General features: G+C 43.7%; 1 protein-coding gene across 1 annotated transcript; it reads left to right on the forward strand.

The window, feature by feature from the left end:
* Positions 1–213: 213 nt before the first annotated feature.
* Gdnf (glial cell derived neurotrophic factor) lies at positions 214–20,056 on the forward strand. The gene is made up of 2 exons (XM_035440597.1): positions 214–395; positions 16,916–20,056. Exons 1-2 carry the CDS (start codon positions 245–247, stop codon positions 17,401–17,403), a joined length of 639 nt encoding a protein of 212 aa, XP_035296488.1. The 5' UTR covers positions 214–244; the 3' UTR covers positions 17,404–20,056.
* The last annotated feature ends 1,989 nt before the right edge of the window (positions 20,057–22,045 follow it).

Genomic DNA, 22,045 nt, shown 5'->3' on the forward strand with positions numbered 1-22,045 from the left:
GGGAGCACCGGGATGAAGGAGCTTTCAGTGGGGCACCAGGGACAAGGGCGGGTGCTCAGGGAAGCGCGGGCCTGCAATGGGGCGGGAAGAGAGGAGAGGAGTTGGGAGCAGGGACTGGGGAGCGGCGGAGAGGCGGCTCTGCAGGCAGCACCGGGGTCCTGGGCGTCTGAGCCTAACTTGCATGGTGCGGTTCTCTCCCCCGCGGCCCGCCCGCACAGGTGCCGCCGCTGGACGGGATTCTAAGATGAAGTTATGGGATGTCGTGGCTGTCTGCCTGGTGTTGCTCCACACCGCGTCCGCCTTCCCGCTGCCCGCCGGTAAGAGGCTTCCCGAGGTGCCCGCCGAAGACAGCTCCCTTGGCCGCCGCCGCGCGCCCTTCTCGCTGACCAGTGACTGTAAGAACCGTTCCCTCCCCGCTGGGCCATCATCGGCGGACCCCAGGGCACCCCACCGCAGCACGCACGCAGCCACCCGTGGCCAGACACGAAGGCTCTGAGCCTCCCCACTCTCGGGTTAAGTGGGAAGGGCTCTGAGGTCCTTAAGGGTACTCCTCTGCCCGATGCTGCCCAAGGGTCCCCAGGTGTCTTGCTTGTGAGTGACACAGAATCCTTTGTCCAGTGCAGAGGCTATGAATAGTGTCCCTTTATCATCCCCATCAACAAATATCCCACTACCACCACAACAACAAACCAAACACCACCAGAGCACACACACATTGCCTGCCCCCTTTTTTTCTCCCCTTCTAAGAACACACCCGGGGTTCTTTGTTCTATGGCTATCTCACTGGGCCTCTCTGTGCTTAATTCTAAAAACGTCTTGCACTTTTACCCCCACCTGCGCTTGCAAAGGGGGTTGTGAAAACCCATCGAGAAAGAAAACACAGAAGGGCCTCCATTTCCAGGGCTAGCATCTGTCTAGTGTCAAGTCTGTTCAGAAGGGTTCTGTGGTAGAGACTTCAGGGAGACTAGAGTAAGGTGAGCTGAAAGGGAAAAGTGTTCAGGACACACCTGGGAATGCTAACTCAAGGGGAATAAAACAAAAACAGGGTGCTCTTAAGAACAAGTCTGCCATTTACTACTCAACATGTTCTAGAGGCAAGCAACTGCATTTACAACTTTATACAACCTATCCTCCACCCCTCAGAAGTCCATCTGGGTAAAGTGAGGTTGACATATATCAAGTGACCGAGATGGGTGGGAAGATATCTAGGCAACAAAGATAGCAACAGAAAAATAGAGATACTCTCAAAATACTCATTCCTACCCACCAACTCCCCTTAGAATTATTGACTTGGATATTTTGCACACTGTACTGTGGTCATGAGCATTGGGGAAGCAGTATAAGCCCAAGTCAGTCCCAAGACTGACATCATCCAAACTCCATGGCCTTGACCTAGGAATCATCCATGAACTATGATGTGCTTCTTGCACAAGTACCATGAAAGTGAAATTCTATAAGGGTTTCTAGAGTGATTAGGGTTAAAAAGGAAACTTAGTTAGTCCCTTGAAATTCAATCATAAATCTCAAAACTTTCCATCAACTAACTGAAGAAATTCATCTTCAAAGATTTTCACATCAATTACAAGTTAAGGGTGATTGTACAAACATTTCTCCAGCAGAAATTCTAAATGCCCTCTCTGTTACTGTCTTCATCTGTCCATTCCTACAGCCCCCCCCCAAGAGGGACAGGGACACAGTGGCAGATAATAATAGTTCTCTAATACTATTCTGTCAGTGGACAGAACAATGATGGTTTGATTGCAAACTGATTAATTCTTGGAGGTTTAATTGCTATATAAGTATCTTGTCTACCTGGGCTTGCTAAGTTGAGCTGTCCATTAATTCTGACAAGTTAGTGGCTTTAGAATTCAATGAACAGTTTGCCAGTGTCCAAGAAATGGAAGCCTTTCTTCCCCCATGTGCCAGTAGCGTCCAGGTCTGCTCCTTGGCCTCCGTGTTCCTGTCCTACCTATTCTTTGAGAAGAGACTCATGGACAGAGACTGGAGTCCTCTAGGGATGCTAAAGTCCACTGATACTGGATTTCATGCCAGGAGATTCTGATATAATTGGTTTGAAGTGTATCCTGGGTGTGTGGACTTTTAGAGGTTTTCCAAGGGAGACTTAGTGTCCACCCAAGGTTGTATGGCCATAGCTTGAAAGCACCCTAGGAAAACCTATAGTGTCTGTGGGTTAATCAGTCACTACACAAGAAAAATAGCTTTGAGTCCCATTGGCTGCATGGAGCCCATGGTGATGTGAGAGGGGATTGCTTCCTGTTTCTCAAATGATACTTAATCATCTGTGGACAACCTGACTATTGGTTTTGTTCAAGACAGCAGAATACACCCAATTCTGCTTTGTCAATGGAAAGACCCAGTAGAGCCTAGACAGAGAAATTACCTCAAGAGAGACTAATCCGTGTTCTAAGCCAACTGACTTCTTTCCAGGTATGTTCAATTCGGTAGCAAGCTGTCAGTGCAGGGAAGGCAAAATAATGACAGTGTGCAGACTTTAAATATTCAACTAGTGTCAGCACAGCCCTGCCACGGTGCTGACATTTATATCCCGCACTGCACAGGGAGCAACCAGGCTAAGTCTGGTGTAGAAAAACATTAAGTCATTTCACTTCATTTGAAAATAAAAAGTGCTATAAATTTTGGTCCCTATGGTTTCCTTCGGGTGCCTGGGATTTAGTGATTAAGGCAAAGAACTTCTGTCACTTTAACAGTCATTGTGCAATTTCCATGGGGCACTGGAACTGTGTCCATCCACTCCACACATTCACTCTTGAGACTGCATCCATTCCACTGGGTCCAATGCAAATTAAACATCCCAAATTCTTTTCATACATAGCATGAACCAAGCAAGTACAGTTAATAACTGACTGGCTTGTCTCAAGGTTGGCTGTGAAATAAATGGCCCTGTGACCATTTTAAACTTACTCAGAAACTTGCTTGTAGTTTGCCTTTGAAGGCATCCAAGACTTTGTCTCTAGATGACCCCTGCCCAGTTCATTTCATTTGTTTCTCTTCCTGCCATTGTCTAGTCCAAAAGAGGATTAGAGATAGGATGGGGGGTCTGTAGTGTGGAATATACAGGTGCTATAGCATTTTAAGACTATAAGGAAAATTTTATGGTTCTGAGAGCTAAAAAGGTGAAATCTAAAGTGCCAGACATCCATGAGGGCTGCAAACAGATCTGCAGATGCAGGGGCCAATGTTTACACAACCCACTAAAATACATTTTGCATGGAAGGGAGAAACTATAGGGGTTGTATGGTCTTCAACCAATAACTAAAACGGATTGTTTTAATTTTTTTTTATTTTAGTTCAGGTAGTTCCTAATTTGTTATAATACAATGGGATAGCAGACTGCCAGTTTGGTAGAAGGTCATGAAATTTGCTATAGAAATAATCTTTTAGATCAAGCTATCAAGTTCTCAGACAATAACTCATTAAAAAAAACCCATATTAACCATGATGAAACTGAGCTGTAACTCACAAAGTTACTAGGTATGAGTCTCTGCCCTGGGTGCCATATCCCATAATTTCTGGTGTAAGAGACAAGGAAGTATGAATTGGAGGCTACCTGTATGTAGAGAGATCATTAGAATAGACACTGAATTTAAAATTTAAAACATGAGTGAAGCCACCCCAGTACTGTACAATAGATGGTGTTAAACTTGAAATCCAAAATTCTGAGATTTGGAACTCTAAATAAGTAAGCCGCACCCATTGCTTCGGCCTGTATAGAGGAAACAATAGGAAAGGCAAGTCACTATATCAGCAGGAAAGGGAATCTGGTTCTTGGCTAGGGACTCCTGAAATTAAAATCTGTGAGGAAGACTCTTTTAGGGACATGATCCCTTATTTGAGATTTGAGACCAGCATCTTCTTCTCAAGTCCTAATAATTGCTGTTCAGAGAAATGCTTTCAAGGCTCCACTTATAATTGGCCAGCCATAGGACATTGCACAGGTCAATCAACCTAAGCATTATGCTCAGAAAGGGTCAATGTTAGCTGACACAAAAGTGAACATTTCTGGTATTTTCCATTCCTGTTATATGTGTGACTGACCCCCCCTTTTTTTTAATCCAGTATTCATGGCCTTCACTTAATGAAAATACTTACTGTATAATTAATCATTTGAGTGCCATCAGAAGCCATTTTATATTAAATGCCCCTCAAATGCCAGTTATGGGCAGCATCCAAACAGCTAAAATCAATCTAGTTGTAAATTATAAGTAGACAGGTAGGCAGGTGGAAAGGTTATCAGACAGGTCGCCAGCAAGACAGATAGATACACCTGTCCTTTGGCTAAAGTCATGTCATCAAGAATTCCTAGCAATGTACTCATGGGGCTTAGAGAGTAGGACAGCAAAAAGTCCAGGAAGGGGGGTTTAAGAGGTCTTTGAACGGTGGGTATTTGGAAGAAAAAGGAGGGGCACCTTTGAGACTAGAGAACAGCATGAGGGGTTTGTAGCCATGCTATAGGGGCTGTGTAGTTGGATATATAAGGGAGGCAGCAGTGGACATGAGCTGGAAGAGGAACTGAAGTGGGAACTGGGAGAAGTCTCCCTCGGTGATTATGGAGAGCTCTATCTCCATAGATAGAAATGGAAATGAGTTTTCCCCATTTTCTATGGCAGGCAGTGACAACAGGCAGCCTCTGCTACACAGCTGATGTGTGACAAAACATTAGTCTACTATTCATGAGTGGGGCTTTCAGCATAGGCAAATTTTTCACCTGTACTTTTATGCTCTTATTTTTACAAAGCTTCAAGGCATGGGCACAATCAAATCAACCTGCTCACCCTCCGGACATGTAAATACAAGCCTACTCCGAAAGTTAGTATCCACATGAGTAACCTGGCTTGGAGCAAATAACTTAATATCCTAAAATCAAGTTAGTTTGGGCTCTATTGAACAAGGTTGTCCCCATTTTATGGGTAAAGGAGTAAGATCTATCTACAGAGCTGTTCCAGGCCACAAGTCTAGTAAGTAGAGAAGGCCTATTTCAAACTTCAGGTAGGCATCTAATCTCAAAGCCAGTCTTTCTTTGTTTATTTCTCAACATACTGTGATCCTGGGTTAGTATAGATTAAAATAATACAAGCATGTAAGCCAAAAATCTAGCAACTAACCCTAGAACATAGATTTCCAGGAAAACCACATTCACTCTTGGTCCCTTTTCTGACTCTTTCTGGCCTTAGGATGTCTAAGCCAACATTATTGACTAGCTCAGAACACATCAGACAGAAACACATGGGTTTTGCTAAGGATTCCAACAAAACTGGCAGAACTTCTGGGAAACACACTTTTTCTCAGATCACTCCCATGCTGCCAGGTGACAGGCAACACATGACTACAAAAGTGCCAGGAGGGACAGGAGTCGACTCTCAGAAGCCAAGTATGGGTCACCACTGGGACAAGACTACTACTGTAGCTAGCATGGTAGAATCAAAGGCCACATTTGTGAGGCTTTAACAAAATACTAGAGCTGGAAAGACATGGATGGCTTCAACAGTCCATGATCTTATGGGAGCCTGATGGCACAGGCCTGTAACTCCAACTGCTATAGTCAGTAGGCACGGGCAGAAAGATTATTAGCATTAAAAATTATTTCTTGTACACTTTGAGGTGGACATTTAAATTCTTTTTTGTTATTATATATTATATATATATATATATATATATATATATATAATTCTTCTATTGTGAATTTAAGTAGTTACATGTCATTGGTTGACCATTTGGGAACTACACACACATACACACACACACACATTTTTGAAAAAAACAAAACAAAACAAAGCTCGGGCCTGCCAATTTCCTTTTAATCCCTATAAAACTCTAAAAACTAATGAGACCAGACAAACCAGCTTTTTGATCAGAAATTTGACTGCATAACTCAAATATACATGCTAATATGTACTCCACAAGGGAAATGTCACTTCTGGATCTGAATTATAATAGGACTAAATAAATAGACAAGGAAATAAAACCCCTGCCTTGCCAGTAGTGCCTGGCTAGGAATAGGTATGGACCCACCTGCTTCAGTATCTCTTGGCTTGTTTGTGCAAACCCTCCCTTCATAGCATCCATAGACCAGTGATCACCCATCCACCTCTCAGTAAGCTTTATCTCTTTATTTTCCCCTTGAAGCCAATTGAGAAGGCACTACAAAAGCCACGTTAAGTATGTTAGATGTGTCTTCTAAAAAAACACAAGTACAATTCAGCTACAAGGTCAGGAAATTTGGCATCAGTGTAAGGCATTTACTTATCCAACAGATATCCCAGTTTTACCAATCCTGGTGATAATGTTCTCTATATTACTTTTTAAGCCTGGAATCACACGGTACATTTGATTGTCTGGTTCCTTTATTCTTGCTTAATCCCCCCCTGCAACCAATGATGCTGATATTCAGGGAGAGGATCCTTTGCCTATCCTTCCCCTGACCACTGCACAGTTTGAACTTACTTGATCATTTCTATATGATTAGATTCAAGCTAATGTCTTTGAATGGTTCTGTTTGTGTGTGCTGTAATCTTAAATCAGAAGCACCTAATATCACATGACCCTAAATTGGCTATGTCTGCATTGTTCTTGAATGGCACAGGAGACGATCCTCACAATGAAGTCAGAAAAAAATGAGTGTGAAGTACTCCATACACAGTCAGGAACAGAAAGGGAAAAAAAAAAAGCAGGCGGGGTCATCAGCAGTGTCATCCACAGGCCAGAGAGACACAGCAGAAGTGAAAGTTGAGGAATAGAAGCTACCCCCTCGTGCAGCAAAAAAAGCTTTCTCATAACACTCCCAGAGGGCATGCGCCTCCAGATGAAGACAGGAAAGATCCCATTCATGGCAATCTGTTGAGTCTGTTGCTGCTCAGAAAGTTCATTGTCAGGCATTTCTAGGAACACAGAGAAGGCAGCATACACCCTTGAGACTGATGGTTCCCTCTGTCTACAAATCACTGAGCCAGGGCCTGGACAGAGGTCTGTCCTCTGTAGAATATGCTCTAGAGTCTAAACTATGATGAGATCCATTCCTGGATCTTCTGTGCTTTGTCTGAAGATACACAGTGGGGTTTTATTCCCCTGCCTCTGATATAAATATCAGTGAAGAATGATCACAGACACAACGTGTTGGCTTCATAGCATCATTCTTTCCATTCGTTCCAAGTGCCAATCTTTGCTTATGTTAATCTTGACCTAAAGGTAGAGTTGACTGTTACTGTCTTAGGACATAGTGGAGAGAAGAGCTTCTAGGGGTATCACATAAGCAGGCTCTGAGACGGGGCAGCCTGAGCTCATCATATTCACATTTGTCCCCAGACCACAATACTACAACCTGCTACCCCAGGACACTCACATGTGACTCTCCCAGTGGCATAAAGAAGAAAGAAAAAGAAAGAAAGAAAGAAAGAAAGAAAGAAAGAGAGAGAGAGGGAAGGGAGGGAGGGGGAGGGAGGGAGGGAGGGAGGGAGGAAGGAAGGAAGGAAGGAAGGAAGGAAGGAAGGAAGGAAGGAAAGAAGGAAGGAAGGAACCCAGCATTGAGGTTTTGCAAATGTAATTATCTCCAAATGATGTTTGTGCCTAGTTCTCTGAAGTCTTTCTGAACTCTGAGAGGTTTCTGTCAATGCATTAACAGGATAGAAACTCCTTCATCATATCCAACTAGAGCAGCGGTTCTCAACCTTCCAAATGCTGAGACCCTTTAACAGAGTTCCTCATGTTGTGGTGACCCCAAACATAAAACTATTTCCATTGCTACTTCCTAACTGTAATTTTGCTACTGTTGTGAATTGTAATGTAAATATCTGATATGCAGGATGATCTTAGGTGACCTCATGTGAAAGGGCCCTTTGACCCCCAAAGGGGTCACAACCCACAGGTTGAGAACCATTGAATTCTATGACTCTACCAAACAAGTTCAGATGATTAAGAACATTCTTTTACTTTCTTTACTTTTCTGCCATCTTCTCCTAATCCCTCTTGTTCTCATCTGAGTCCCTAAGGCCCTTAAAGAGAATTTTATTCATGCCGCGCCTCTTCCTCAGGAAGATCCAGTGACTCGGGAAATGCTTCAGGGTCCTGTGGCCCCTTGAGATTAGAACAGTGCCTTGTAGGAAGGAGAAAGTAGAGACTTCCCACCAGGTCCCGCTGAAGCCACCTGCCACACAGGACTGTTTTCTCTAGTGGCTTTTTTGCACAACTAATTTTACTGGGTAATTTCTCGCCCTCCCCTGTTAAGTCTTTTCTTTCTTCTTTCTTCCTTTTGCTTTCTTTTGTTTGTTTTTTTCTTTTTTTCCAGAGCTCATGGAGTGTGCTCATTAGCGTTGGGTATTTAGTGCTAGCTATGGAGAGCTTTTAGATCACACCAGGTGTTCATGGATTAGCTGACAAATGAGCACCCTGCTGGGTACTTTCGTGACTTAAAAGCAGAAGAGTGGTCATTCTCCCACAGGGAACCATGGTGTGTTGCTGGAAAATCATTATCACAACTATAATAAAAGTATGGACCACATACATAGAAATCAAAGCAATTGGAATATGAATAATGAAATTAATACACTGTGCCCCAAGTGGATTTTTTATTGATTATTTGTACTCATGTGTCGTTACTATTAAGTTTTCTTAGTTGAGTTATGGGCTACCAGCTCAAAATATGTATAACTAATAAGTATGTGCTATGCTGGCCAAAGTAGATGCAGATGCTGAATAAAATGGCATATCGGTTGGCCATGTGGCTTTTTTTCTATACTCCAAAGTGCTGTACACTCTGACTGGTCTTCTGCCAGAAATGCTTTAAAAGAACAACAACAAAACGCTAGTGTCTTCACAATGCAGAAACTCCATAAATAAACCAGTGTTACTGTTCGTCAAGAGAAAAGAGCATGGTCACTCTGGAAAGGGTCAGAATGGCCTCGGCAGCTGCTGATGGTTTCAGAAAAATAGATGCTACTGAGCCCCTTCTGCTTTAACCAAGGGTATAGCCTCTTATTGGCTAGTCTATTCTGTACCCAAAATAGGAGAGCAAAATGGTCCTTAGTTAAAGGAAGATGCACCGGCATTCAGAACTTAGTGATCTCTGGTCTGTCTTTTTCTTTTTTTTTTTCTTTCTTTCTTTCTTTCTTTCTTTCTTTCTTTCTTTCTTTTTAAGTTCAAGTACATCATAAAGCGATGACTTTTAAACAGTACACAATGAGAAAGCTATGCAGAAGGCTTCAGGGCATTGAACGTTTTTCTCTATGCTCTCGCCACACATTTCAGAGGTCCCTGACCAGCAAGCAAGAACAAGGGTTGACAGATGACCTTCTAGGTCTAGGACAAGCTTCGGAGCACCCCCAACCCCCCATCCATTTTGTGGCAGCTGCCATGAATGATTGTAGCATTGAAGCAGTGAGCTGGAAATAACTCAAACAGATTTGATACAGCAAAAACAAATGGGTAAAGTTGAGAACCTTAAGAAAGTTGTGCCTGACTTTTGAGTGACAGAGAGGCTGGCTGATTAGAACAGGTTGTTACAGTACATCCTCTCAGAGGCTCCTGGGGCCAACTCTACCTCTCCAGGTAGAAACTCTGGTTTGACAATGCCTTGAACCAGGGCATTTGCTGATATAAATACAGGGTCCTTTCTACGTATCTTCCTGGCACTTTCCAGTAAGGAGTGGGACATGAATTGGTTTAATAGAAGACTGACAATTACTATTTTAAGTTTCACATACAGGTTCAGCTGAGCTGGAAGGGAAAGTGAAGAGGCCTTCTAGATCCCAGAGTACCTCCTGTGGGACTTCACAGTGTAGGGAGATGGAGGCTAACAGAGGTAGCTGAACTGAATGCTGCTCCCTGCACAGGTGGCTGGAAGCCAATACCTGCTAGCACTTTCTGGCTGAAGCTTAGACTGACCACATCTCAGAGAGTCAGAGTTAGGGACTCTGACTCTCTGACCTCAGGTTGGCTAAGCCACTAGCCCAAGGTCACATGCTGGTCAGGGACTGACCCAGGCCTGGAATCTCAGGCTCTGTCTTCTCCAACTCTGCAGCAAGAGCTTGGTCATTGGTGCCAGCCTGAGCATGAGAAGCTTCCGGACGTGGGGCCTGTCTGTCTGTATCTGCCCCCACTGCTGGCTGCTGGAGTTCCGGTTGTGACTGGGAAATTGGCAGATCTGCTTCAGAGTGATATACAAGAACAAGACAGGAGAGAGGTGCCCCCAAAAGGCATGGCTTTTCCCCTCTTAGAGACTCTTTGTTCCGTGGCTCATGGCAACCTAGCTTTGAGGCCCACTTAATGTACTTGAGTTCATACTGAACTTTTCCCATAGCAGGTGTATTTCCCACTTCCTCTTAAAACTGGCATATCTTGCCCTTGTTTCTGCAATATTTTCCCTCTGCCACCAGACTTTAAAATTGCTAATGGCAGAAGACTTTTTACTTAGAAACCAAAAGGCAACATGCAGGGCAAGATCTACACTGATCTTTGAAACCAAACCAGTCGAACTTCGTACTAACTACATGGTCATGAGCAAACATGTCTCCCCTGAGCCTTCCCAGTCTGTAAGGAGGTATACGGAGATGTTCAGTTCTATTCAGATTAGCAGGACTGTTGTCAGGGTTCCCCTTCACTCTTGTTGAGACTAAGCAACCACTCCACCTTGGTACTATGTTAAGTGCTTCAAGGAAGCTTTAATTCAAGACCTCACTTAAGAAAATATTGTAATGTGAGGAATTTTAATGTAACAACAACTGCATATTTCTTGTCATTACTTTTCAAAATGAGTGAAAGGAAATTGTGTATGTACCTTTCTGGAAGGTACAAATGAGTAATTCCTACAAAATGACACTAGTCATTCTTGAGAAACTACACTGATCCTAGGCTAATGTCTTCATAGATATAAGCACTCGTGTGTGTGTGTGTGTGTGTTGGTGTGTAGACACACAGAAGCACATGCTTATTCATAGGCACAAGAGACAATTTCTATTTCTCAGACACTTAGCCTACCTGACCATGTGTCTTTTGCCTGCAGTAGAGGTAGGAACTTCAGGTTGAATCCTCCTTCTCAGAGGGGTTTTCGTGCCCCTATCCTCTGCTCAGACTCTCATGGGAGACTTTGCGTGTTACAGCTAACCATCAGTGTCTCAGGAGCCCAGTGTAGCATTCCACAGTGTCTCACCCCTCAGGCCTAGCACCGTCTCAGAAGCAGGCACTGCTCCAGGCAGGGTCCTCCAAGCACTGATTTCTAACTGTATGGCCAGCTAGGTCATGGCTCCTCCTGTGAGCTCAGCACGTTTGTCCTTACTGTTCCAGAGTGTGAGCTGTATAAGCTTACAATGTGGTAGAGAGGCAGATCCCCCACACACAATCAGCAGCGCCTGTGCCTTCTGTAGCAACTTGGCAGGTCTCAGGTTGGCCTGGAAAATCTCTTCTTTCATAGAGACACTGCAGTGCTAGGGTCAGCCCCTCCCCCTTTCCTGGAACATTCAAGGCTGCAGAAACCCTCCACCATTCTCTGAGTCCACTTCCCAATTGGGGAAGAGTCTCATCCCCATGTTTTGTGGACAACCTTGGTTACCTCCCTCTTAGACACAGGCAGGAGATAGGCTAATGGCTGGCTGGCTGAGATGTTGGTCTGGCCAGCATGAAGAGGACACACGACCACCAATACAAAAGTGACCTCTGGGTTAACATATGGCTAACCTACAGTTTTTAAGAAAAAATTGATATTTTCGCCATCTTAACCAAGATAACACTTTGAATTTTGTAATATTTTTTAGCTTAGCTGTTAAAAGGTATGCTCAGATCCCTCACTATTATTCCTGTAAAATTTGATTGGCTTTACAAAATAGTAGCTGTCACAGTCCTTAGTTCTTAGGTGCCTTTACCACTTTCCCCTAATCAAGGGAGAGAATGCCTATGCAGTGAGCCTTTTGTCCCCAGAGTCATGCCCTGGTACAGGTTCCATTTGTTTAAACAACACTGTTTATACAAAGGACACATCAGAGTTCAAATATTTGAAACAGAACAATGCCAAAATATTTGGTTACGCTCTGAAGGATGACTTCAAGCAACTGAGAATTTTGATATCTCAAAACATCAGCTTTCTGTCAGACATATTTCCCAAACTATCTCTGGGAAATAAGCAAGTATTCCATCTACCTGCTTTCATTTTTTTTATTTATTTACATTATTTTTATTTTATTTTGCCTTTTGGTTGTTAAACTTGTGGTCTTCTTCTTGTGTGGTTTGCAGGTGTTTTGCTTGCATAACAGTAACATTAGCATTGGTAGGGATGCTCGCATAGCCTCATTCTGTAACTTTTCATAGGGTGAGAGCCTGCTATGCCATTAGGTCATAGTATAGGAGATGATCTAAACCCAAGCTTCTTACCTCTCCCCTCAGCTCAGTGAATTCTGAGAAGGTTAAAGCAACTGTCCACTTGCCTGGACGAGGCTAACAGTTTCTGTAGAATTCTTAAGATCAGGCTAGTGAGGTTTGCCCAGCAGCCTTCTACAGAACCGTTTGGCTACTAATATCCTCTAAACGCTCCCAGTAGTGGTGGTGCACACCTTTAATCCCAACACTCGGGAGGCAGAGGCAGGCGGATCTCTGTGAGTTCAAGGCCAGCCTTGTCTACAGAATAAGTTCCAGGACAACCTCCAAAGCAATACAGAGAAACCCTGTCTTGAAAAAGCCAAAAAACAAACAAAAAAAAATATCCTCTAAACATTAAGCATGATAAAGTGAGGCTATCCCTTTAAGGAAAACTCAGTGGCACCAAGAGGCCTGGAATGAGAAATTGAGTCACCCCATGGTTTGAAAAATATGTTGTTTTATCCTCATTTCTGCTTATAAATTTATAAGTCCACAATTTAAATATGTAAAGCTTTCCACATCAATATCTGTTGTTTCTTCATATTTTTTAAGAATATGAAAGAAAAAATTACCTTCCAGCTCAATAAAGTATCACGTAAAGCCTTGCTTTGGGGCTTAAATGACATTCCATCTCTGCTTCCATGTGAAAGAGAAACTCCCATCAAAAAGGGGTCCTAAGCTAGACCTTCAGTGCAGCACACTGAACCAGTGTGTCCCAGGGACAGTAAAACCTTTTGTTGTTTTGTTTTGTTGTTGTTTTGAGACAGGGAATGTATCTCTGACTGGCCTGGAGCTTACCATGTAAACCAGGCTGACATCAAACTCATAGAACTCCACCTGCCCCTGCTTCCAGAGTACTGGGATTAAAAGCATGTGCCACCATGCCTGGCTCGATTTCATTATTGTTGTTGTTTGTTATACTTTTAAGTAAGATAACAGCAAAATTGAAAGAAAGGTACAGAAATTTCCCACATGCCTTCTGTCTTCACACATCCTCTGTTACCAGTATCAATACCTCTCACTTGAACAGTATTTGCTACAACCACCCGCAGTCCATAGGTTACACTGGAGTTCATTCTTGGTGCTGTGCATGCATGGCTTTGAAACAAGTTCTTAGAGTATAGATTCATAATGAACAAGAAGTTTTTTAGCCAAGTCTCTTTTCTGGTTCTATGGAACGGCCAAGAGGAATTTAAAATAAGAGAAAAAGCATATTGACATGTAACTGTGTCCCAAGTATTACAATATTTATCCCATCCTTGATTTGGAGCTATTAATAATTCTTATTCAGTATTTATCCCAGATGCCAACCTAACTCAGCATCCCATGTTGTATCTGCTAAACACAGCCTATGACAAAGCTGTGGGGCCACAAGGTCTAGAAAATGGGGACATTTTTCTTAAGAAGGCTGAAGGTTTTAGAGCCAAATTATGTCACTGGAGTATTAGTTCAGATCATCATGGGACTCTGGGAATATGAGATTGTGTCACATGTAAATCCGTGAGTTTCTGAAACCAGAAAACTAGACTTTTTGTAATGCCGACGTTTTCCTGTTGACTTTGTTGAATTTCTGTGTTTTGTCCTCCCCTTTTGATTAATCTTCAGTTGATTAGTAATCAGCCTTAACTTCCATCCTCCCAGGTTCCTAAGTTAATGATCTACTTAGGATATTTTAAATAGAGTCGGAGACCCCATAGTGTGAGTCCTTTGTTAAACAAAAGCCTTTTTTAAAAAAATTAAGAGCACCATTGTATTTTAATTAATCACTTCAAATATATTTATTTTAGAAGTTTGGGTTTCTATATAGGCATTTTTTTTTACCAATAGAAGAAAAAATATAGTGTTTATAATTAAACACAGACACACTCTGGTTTATTTTCTCCTCACTAATTTCACTATTTGTGAAAAAAAGTAAGATAAAGCACACTCAGATCATTTTAAAACAAGTAGTTTCCCATATTAAACCAGAATAATATAAGGATCCATAGTCTTTTTAAGAAAACTCCCTAAAGGAAGTGTTCCCATCTTCTGAGGAGATGGGAACCAGACACACTCTTCCGGTCAGGCCCTGGAAATGTGTCTGGTCCTCCCTTAAAGAAGCTGTGCCTGAGAGGCCATTGGACTGAGCTTCAAAGTTGTGGGGAGTGGAAGGGAGGGGAATGATTTATCTCCTCTCAGATCTGAAGTATCAATGCTGCTCAGTGCTTCACCAGTTCCCCCCTCGCCACCCCCCCCCAGGGTGGTACTACTGGCATGCCCTGGGTAGAGGCAAGGGACTCAGTTTTATGTCCTGTGTACAAGACAGCTTCCTAAAGCAAGGAATGATCCAACCCCAAATGCAGCAACATACCAGAAGGAGAGAGTGAAGAGAAGTTGATGAGGTCAGAGATAACCAAGGCTGGGCATGGCAGAGGCCAGGTCAGGGTATAGTTTTTCTGCCAGTTTGGGCTCTGGCTCTTTGACGAGGGCAACAGCAAACTTTGGAGCATTCTGGGCAGATAGGGGAAGTGATCTGAGTTTAAGAGTTGACCAGTGAGTGGAAAACAGATTGAAGAGAGATGGGAGGAGCTGGGGAGATAGCTCAGCTGGTGGAGGGCATGCTATGAGAGCATGCGTCTGAGTTCAACCCCCAGCAACCATATAAAAACCCAGGACCAGAGACAGGCCTGCAACCCTAGCTGGAGGGAGGTGGAGATGGGAGGGTCCCGGTGTCCTGCTGGCCAGCTAGTATAGCCCAGTGAGTTCCAGGTTCAGTGAATCATATCTCAAAAATAAGATGGAGAGCTGCTGAAGGGGACATGCTAGTTAACTTCTGGATGCCCACAAACACACCCCTAATTGCACACATGTGCACACAAATATGTACACATATATACACAAAAAAAAGAGAGGTGGAGATGGATAAGGGACACAATTCAGGGGCAGGGTTAGTTTTTAGGCAAGAGAGAAAGGGCTTTAAAGCAGTGCCAAAGAGACAAACTTGTCTCTTAGAGCAACCAAGCAATCCAATGCTAACAGTTACAGAACAAACAAAAGTGTACTCTTGATTCCAGTTCCCAGTCTTTTTATTATTATATATATCATAGTGAGGGGGTGTGTGCATGTGTGTGTGCACATGCGCATTCATGCATGAAATCTAGAGCTGAAGTAGGCATTTACCTAGCAACTCACACACACACCCTCATGCACACTACACACACACACACACACACACACACACACACACACACACACACAATCAAGACACATTAGCTAGATTTCATTTTACACAACAGGATTCTTGCCTCACGCATTTCAACAATTAGATAAGTCTTGTTTATGATACAGTAATTTGAGGTAGAATAGACATGACAAAATATAAAACCCACTGGCTCTTTCTAACAACTCTTTTGAAGTATATTTTTCCAAGCTGCATTTAACCCAAAGCCTACTTAATTGCCTGAAAGGGGATGAGATTACCATAAAACCTTAATACCTGATTATAAAGGGGGCCTAGGTTTTTCCTCTTCTTGGTCTGTATCAGATGGTTCCAATGGCTATTTCCCCCTTAGTTATCCAAGGCAAAATGCTGAAACACTCAGAATCTCAGTTGATTTAAATCCATGGCTTCCCCAGAGGTCTCAGACTTCCTGGTGTGTCTCTCCTCCATGGGGTCTCCCTGGAGCTCACATCTCTTCTCCTGTTTGTAACCACACAGTGGGAGCCTGTGGCAGCTGCAGCATAGATTGACTTCACCCCTGGACCCAAGGCTGCATCTGTCCTTTATATTTAAATCATTCTATTATTATTGGGGGTGGTTAGAGTCATACCATTTGCCATCTGTTTGTCAGTAAAATATAATATGCCTTTCTGTTTCTTTAGCTTTAAGGGATGGGTCTTAAAACAGAGTTGAATTTTAGAGATCTTTGTTCTGTTTGCATCTGCTCCTACTCAGGTAGAGTCAGGGCAAACTTACAGCAAAGTGGCAAAAGCCAGAAGATGTCACATTTCCTCAGCCTTTGAGACCTAGTTTCTCAGTTTGCTCTGCTACCCACATACACCACAATTCTGCAGCAGCTTGATAAAATGTAAAGGCATCCATTCCCCCCAAAAAAGCAGGACACCAAGGTGTCTCGGTTCGAGGCCCCAGAAACTGCATTTCAGGGAGTGTGTAAGAGTGTTTCAGTGAGTGAGAGCTATATTCAAGGCTATAAAACAGGGTGACTTAGATGTCACCCTGGTCACAGCCACCTGTCTCCTTGAGAAACCTGGTAGATGTCATTCAACATGAACAACTCACCCTTAGAGACATGTTTCCTACAAGGAACTGTGTCATTACCATATGACTCTTCTCTTTTGACACCAATATTTTGCAAAGTGTTAAAGGGCACATTTTAGCCTTTGCTTCCAAGGGGCCACCATGAATGCTTAGCCTGAAAGGATGATCATTTTGGTGTGGGTACAATTATAGCCAATTCTAGCGATGCTTTGATTTAGAAGACTGCCTGAAATGATCCTGGTTGTTGTCTCATGTGACGCTTTCTGTTTCGTTAAACAGCCAATATGCCTGAAGATTATCCTGACCAGTTTGATGATGTCATGGATTTTATTCAAGCCACCATTAAAAGACTGAAGAGGTCACCAGATAAACAAGTGGCAGTGCTTCCTCGAAGAGGAGATCGGAATCGGCCGGGGGCAGCTGCCAGCCCAGAGAATTCCAGAGGGAAGGGTCGCAGAGGCCAGAGGGGCAAAAATCGGGGGTGTGTCTTAACTGCAATACACTTAAATGTCACTGACTTGGGTTTAGGCTACGAAACCAAGGAGGAACTGATCTTTCGGTATTGCAGCGGCTCCTGTGATGCGGCTGAGACAATGTATGACAAAATACTAAAAAACTTATCTCGAAGTAGAAGACTAGTGAGTGACAAAGTAGGACAGGCATGTTGCCGACCAGTTGCGTTTGACGACGACCTGTCGTTTTTAGATGATAACCTGGTTTACCATATTCTAAGAAAGCATTCCGCTAAACGGTGTGGATGCATCTGACTCCGGTTCCAGAGACTGCTGTGTATTGCATTCCTGCTACAGTGCGAAGAAAGGGACCAAGGTTCCCAGGAAATGTTTGCCCAGAATGGAAGATGAGGACCAAGGAGGCGGAGGCAGAGAAGGAAGAAGAGGGAGAGGAGGAAGAGAAAGAGGAAGGCATCCATCGTGGGAGCCTGGTAGAAGAAGGCCCAGCTACAGAAAACTGGATAGGAGTGAGAACAGCCGTCTGAGCACTCCAGGATGGCAGGGGATATCACCAGAAGCTCAGGGCTGGTGTCCCTGCTTAGCTGTTGCCAGCATTTATCTGATACAGTCCATGGTCACCGATCGCAGTCCGAGTCGCGGATGCATGCAAAGCACCAAGCCAGTGTATCTCCTGTGGCTCATTGTCACGTGTCTGAAGACACCAGGGAAATGTGATGACTCTGGTGTCACCTCTTGTCACTTCATTTACTGATGAAAGTAAGAAAGCTGTATTTTCCTGTCACTCAATGGATTCACACCATGAAAAGGAGAGGGGTGGGGGGACAAAAGCAGAGGAGCAAAGAGATCATAACCTTTGAATTTGAGACCTGAGGCCTGAGGTTTACTACATCCAGCATTTTGGGGGAACCCTTTGTGGTTGATTTTGAACACAGTGTATGGGGAGGGAGAAGTTGGCTAGGAACCCAAAGGCTGTCCTCCTGCTTAAAAACATTTCCTTGATGCCCTTGGAAACAGGAAGCAAGCAGCATTCTTGTAGGAGAGCGGGTGGCAAAGGCCCCCAGCTGCCCCTGGCCAGGGAGAGCCCCGGGGCCTGTTGGTTTACAGAGACTGACGTTACATACACAGCTCCATTTATGCGTGGTCACCAGTGACCAGAGAAGCTACTCGATGCAATGCATCTGTTTCAAATACAGAGATATAGAGAAGATATTTATTGAGATTTAAGTTATTATTATTTATTACCATTCACTAATGAATTTCTCTCTTCTTCCCTTATTTATTAAAGTCTCTTTTCAAAGGTGCCAAAGTATATGTGCTCACAAAATACAAAAAAAAAAAAGGTGACAAAAGGAAATATTAATTGGGAACAAGGGTCCATGCTCCATGCTCTTCAAAGTACTGAAAGGGTTTCCCACTAGGCAAAAATCACTTACTTTACCTTTATATGACAAACCTTCGCTAACTGCCCCAGATTTCCCCCTCTTTTTTGTGTACAGGGTCTCCTGCGGCCTAGGCTGACCTTGAACTTACTGCTTGGTCAAGGATGACATTGGCTTTCTGAGCCTCCCACTTCCTGTGGATCTCAGACATCACACCCTATCTCCATGCTAGGGATGGAATTCAGGGCCTCATCCAAGCTAGGCGACCTCACCAACTGAGCTGCACCCCAGCCTCCACTTTTTATCCGTTAAAGGGAAATGTCAGAAGGAGCATCTCAGCCCCGCCCCCTCAATGGCAGCAGTCCCAGTGCTGATGCCACACCCATAGCCATCTCATCCTTGCTCCATCACTGAGCAGAGAGGCCCCAAGCTCCACTGTCTATTGTGTCAAGCTCTACTTCCCTTCCACGTGTGTGACATCATGACCACATATACAGAAGGCTAAATTCCCCTTGGTAGTCATGGACTTACTGTCACCTAAAAGTGAAATGAAGGACCTGCCAGGTAGCCAAGGTTTAGCTCTGCCTGGTGGCACCTCTGCCTCCATTCTTGCCCACCTACCTCTTCCCTGAGGGCACATAGGCAGGAGCACATAAGGAACCTTGTAGGGAACAGCAATCTGCCTTGTCCTTTGCTGGGGCTCAGTTGTCATCTGGGTTCAACATTTGCTATCCCTTCTAACCCAATGGGTTCTAGGAAGAAAGATTGACAGGAAGAAGAGGTATCCGACTGGCCACAGGACAAATGCAGCCCACTCCCATTGTTTAGATGGGAGGAAGTAGATGGTGGGAATGGTACCTCTCACTGTCCCCATAGTGTACCTGTCTAGCAGCTGGCATACAAGTCATGCCTTGAGTCCTATGTTAGATCTTGTTACACATTTCATAAATGGAATTTGATGCAGAAATTAATGTATCACTTCCTTCATGGCTGCTATCCCCCAAAGTAGGACCAATTGGCTTATCTCAAACAATCATGTCAAAATTTCAAAGTAACCAAGAGGTAAAAGTTGCTGGGCATCTCCTCCCCCTCCCATGGCCCTAAAGACCCAAGTTGTGTATGGCTTCACGCCCTCTTCAGGACAAGTGGAGGCAAGGGCTGCTCTCTCAGCCTCTCCTGCTCAAAATGGTGACACCCCCAGTTGTCTGGCATGACTCAGATGTAGTTCAGCATCCTCTATTCAATTCAGAGAATCCTGGCAGATGTGGTAGCTGATGTTCCCTGGTCCAGACACAGGCTCCAGCTCTCAGGGGAGTCCCCTGCTCAGCATCATCTACACACTGCAAGCAGGTTCTAATGGGAGCAAGCTGCTCCGCCAAGTCCACAGAAGGGTAAAGTTCGTGATTTTTTTCTTTATTGTTGTGATCCACCATCTGACACAGTAAGGAGCACACTTCTTTGGAAGTTCTGATCTCCCTGATCTGTCTCGGTCGTTTGTGTTATACAACCAAAGTTCTCTACAGACTTTATTTTTGTACAATATCATTTTGTAACTTTTTACAAATAAAAGCTCATTTCTATTGCTACCTGTACCTTTGTATTTATTTCCTCAAGTGCCAGTGAACTCTGACTGGTCCAGGCAGGCATCAGTTATTGATAGAGACCTGTGCCCTTCACCACCAAACAGGGCAGTGGTTGGTCAATGACCATACTAATCAACTCCTCATAACCAATCACTACTCAGATGGGGAAAAGCTTGTAAAGTTGTTCCTCATTTATTAGTTCAAGGAGTATTTATGGTGTCCCCACATTGTGCTAGGCACCATTCAGAGCACTGGAGACCCAAAAGTAGCAAGCAATAAATAAATAGATAAATAAATAAATAAATAAATAAATAAATAAATCCTTGCCTGGGAGAACTGAGATTGTTTGGAGGAAGACACAGTATTCAATATTGTAGTGGCCAATATGATGGGTATTACCAAGAATACAAGCAGGATACTGTAATTAAAAAAATAATAACAGTAAAACCCTCTTAGAAGTGACCTTGGGACTAAATATAAGAAGTAGTATCAACCAATCAGAAGCATCCCAGCAGAAACAGCAACTTATGGAAGACCCTGAGGCAAGCAAGAGCCTAGACAGAGGCCCTGATTCTACATGGCAGTGTAACACACACACACACACACACACACACACACACACACACCTCTATATTTGATATATTTGGGCATTGTGGTTTCTGGCTCACCAAGAAAAATACAACAACCAGTGGCCAACTTTGGAAATTTCATTCAACCAAGAAGAGTGAGTGTGTTGAAAGCTGGGAAATCCTTGAAAACAAACAAGGGAACTTTCACCATACCTTGTAACACTCTCCCCAGGCTCATGCTGCCTCAGTCTAGCAGCTGAGCGTCTCACAGATGTGCGTCCTCAGACAGAAGCTGCTCTCAAGAGCACCAGCTCTTCAAGTTCACATGGCTTGCACTCATGATATCCGAGGAGGGTTTTTTCCTATATTAAGCAAGCAATCTAGGGTGTGTGCCAAGTGAAGCAGGTTTAAAATCACTTTTAAAACAATGGGTCCACTCTTGTAGGTCAGGGTGGCATGTGCCCTTAATCTCATCACTTCTAAAACAAGAAGAGCATCTCCTACACAGATTTCTGTTTGAGCTGCAACCAATTCACTCTGGAAACAGAATTCTGGAGAAGAGGAAACCTGAGACATTGCTACCATCACCACATGGTCCACCCTTGCAAAAGGCAGTGAGGGACTCAGGTCTCAGCTAGGGGCCTTTGGCTTTTTTTTCACTGGGCGATGACATATTGAATCCTGAGTGTCTTGTTGAGACACGTTAGCAGGATTGCTACTGTAATCCCACGCAATAGTTAACTCATCTTCAGCCCTAGCCACACGACATCCTGAATGAAATTAAAACCAAATGCTGCCAAGTCATCCCTGAAAATAAACAGAGTTGGGGAAAGAAGGGAAAACACGCATTTAGTCACACATGACTACTCATGCCCTGCCACATCCCCAGGCCACAGCAGGTGGTTGTAATGGGTATGGGACTGGAGACTGGGGGTGTGGGGGCAGCCAGCGACACTCACCAGGGGAAGTACATGGTGACAAAAGTTTGTAGAAAGTGCCTTGACAGGAGCAACAGATAAGACGAAGGGCAGAATGAATACCACAGAATAGGACCATCAGATAAAATACAGGCTGTCCTGCTAAAGTTAAATTCAGATAAGCACGTAATTTCTTAGTATAAGCATGTCTCCTCCAATATCTGGGGTGTCTGATATGTAAAACATACTCATACTAAAATCATGGGATATTTACCCGAAATTCAAATTTAATTAGGTGTCCTGTAGATTAACTTGCTGAATCTGGTAAGACAAAGTGACATTGTAACTTGACCTAGGGTGTGTGGATAGGACAGGGCAAAGAGTGAGGAAGAGGCTGGGCCAGGTTGGGTGACAGACATTTCAGGCAGAAGAAATGGTGTGACCCATAAGGACAGAAGAGTAGTATACATTTAAGTCACAGTGTGTAG

This window comes from Cricetulus griseus, chromosome 2, assembly GCF_003668045.3.
Source record: "Cricetulus griseus strain 17A/GY chromosome 2, alternate assembly CriGri-PICRH-1.0, whole genome shotgun sequence".
NCBI classification, from domain to species: Eukaryota; Metazoa; Chordata; class Mammalia; order Rodentia; family Cricetidae; genus Cricetulus; species Cricetulus griseus.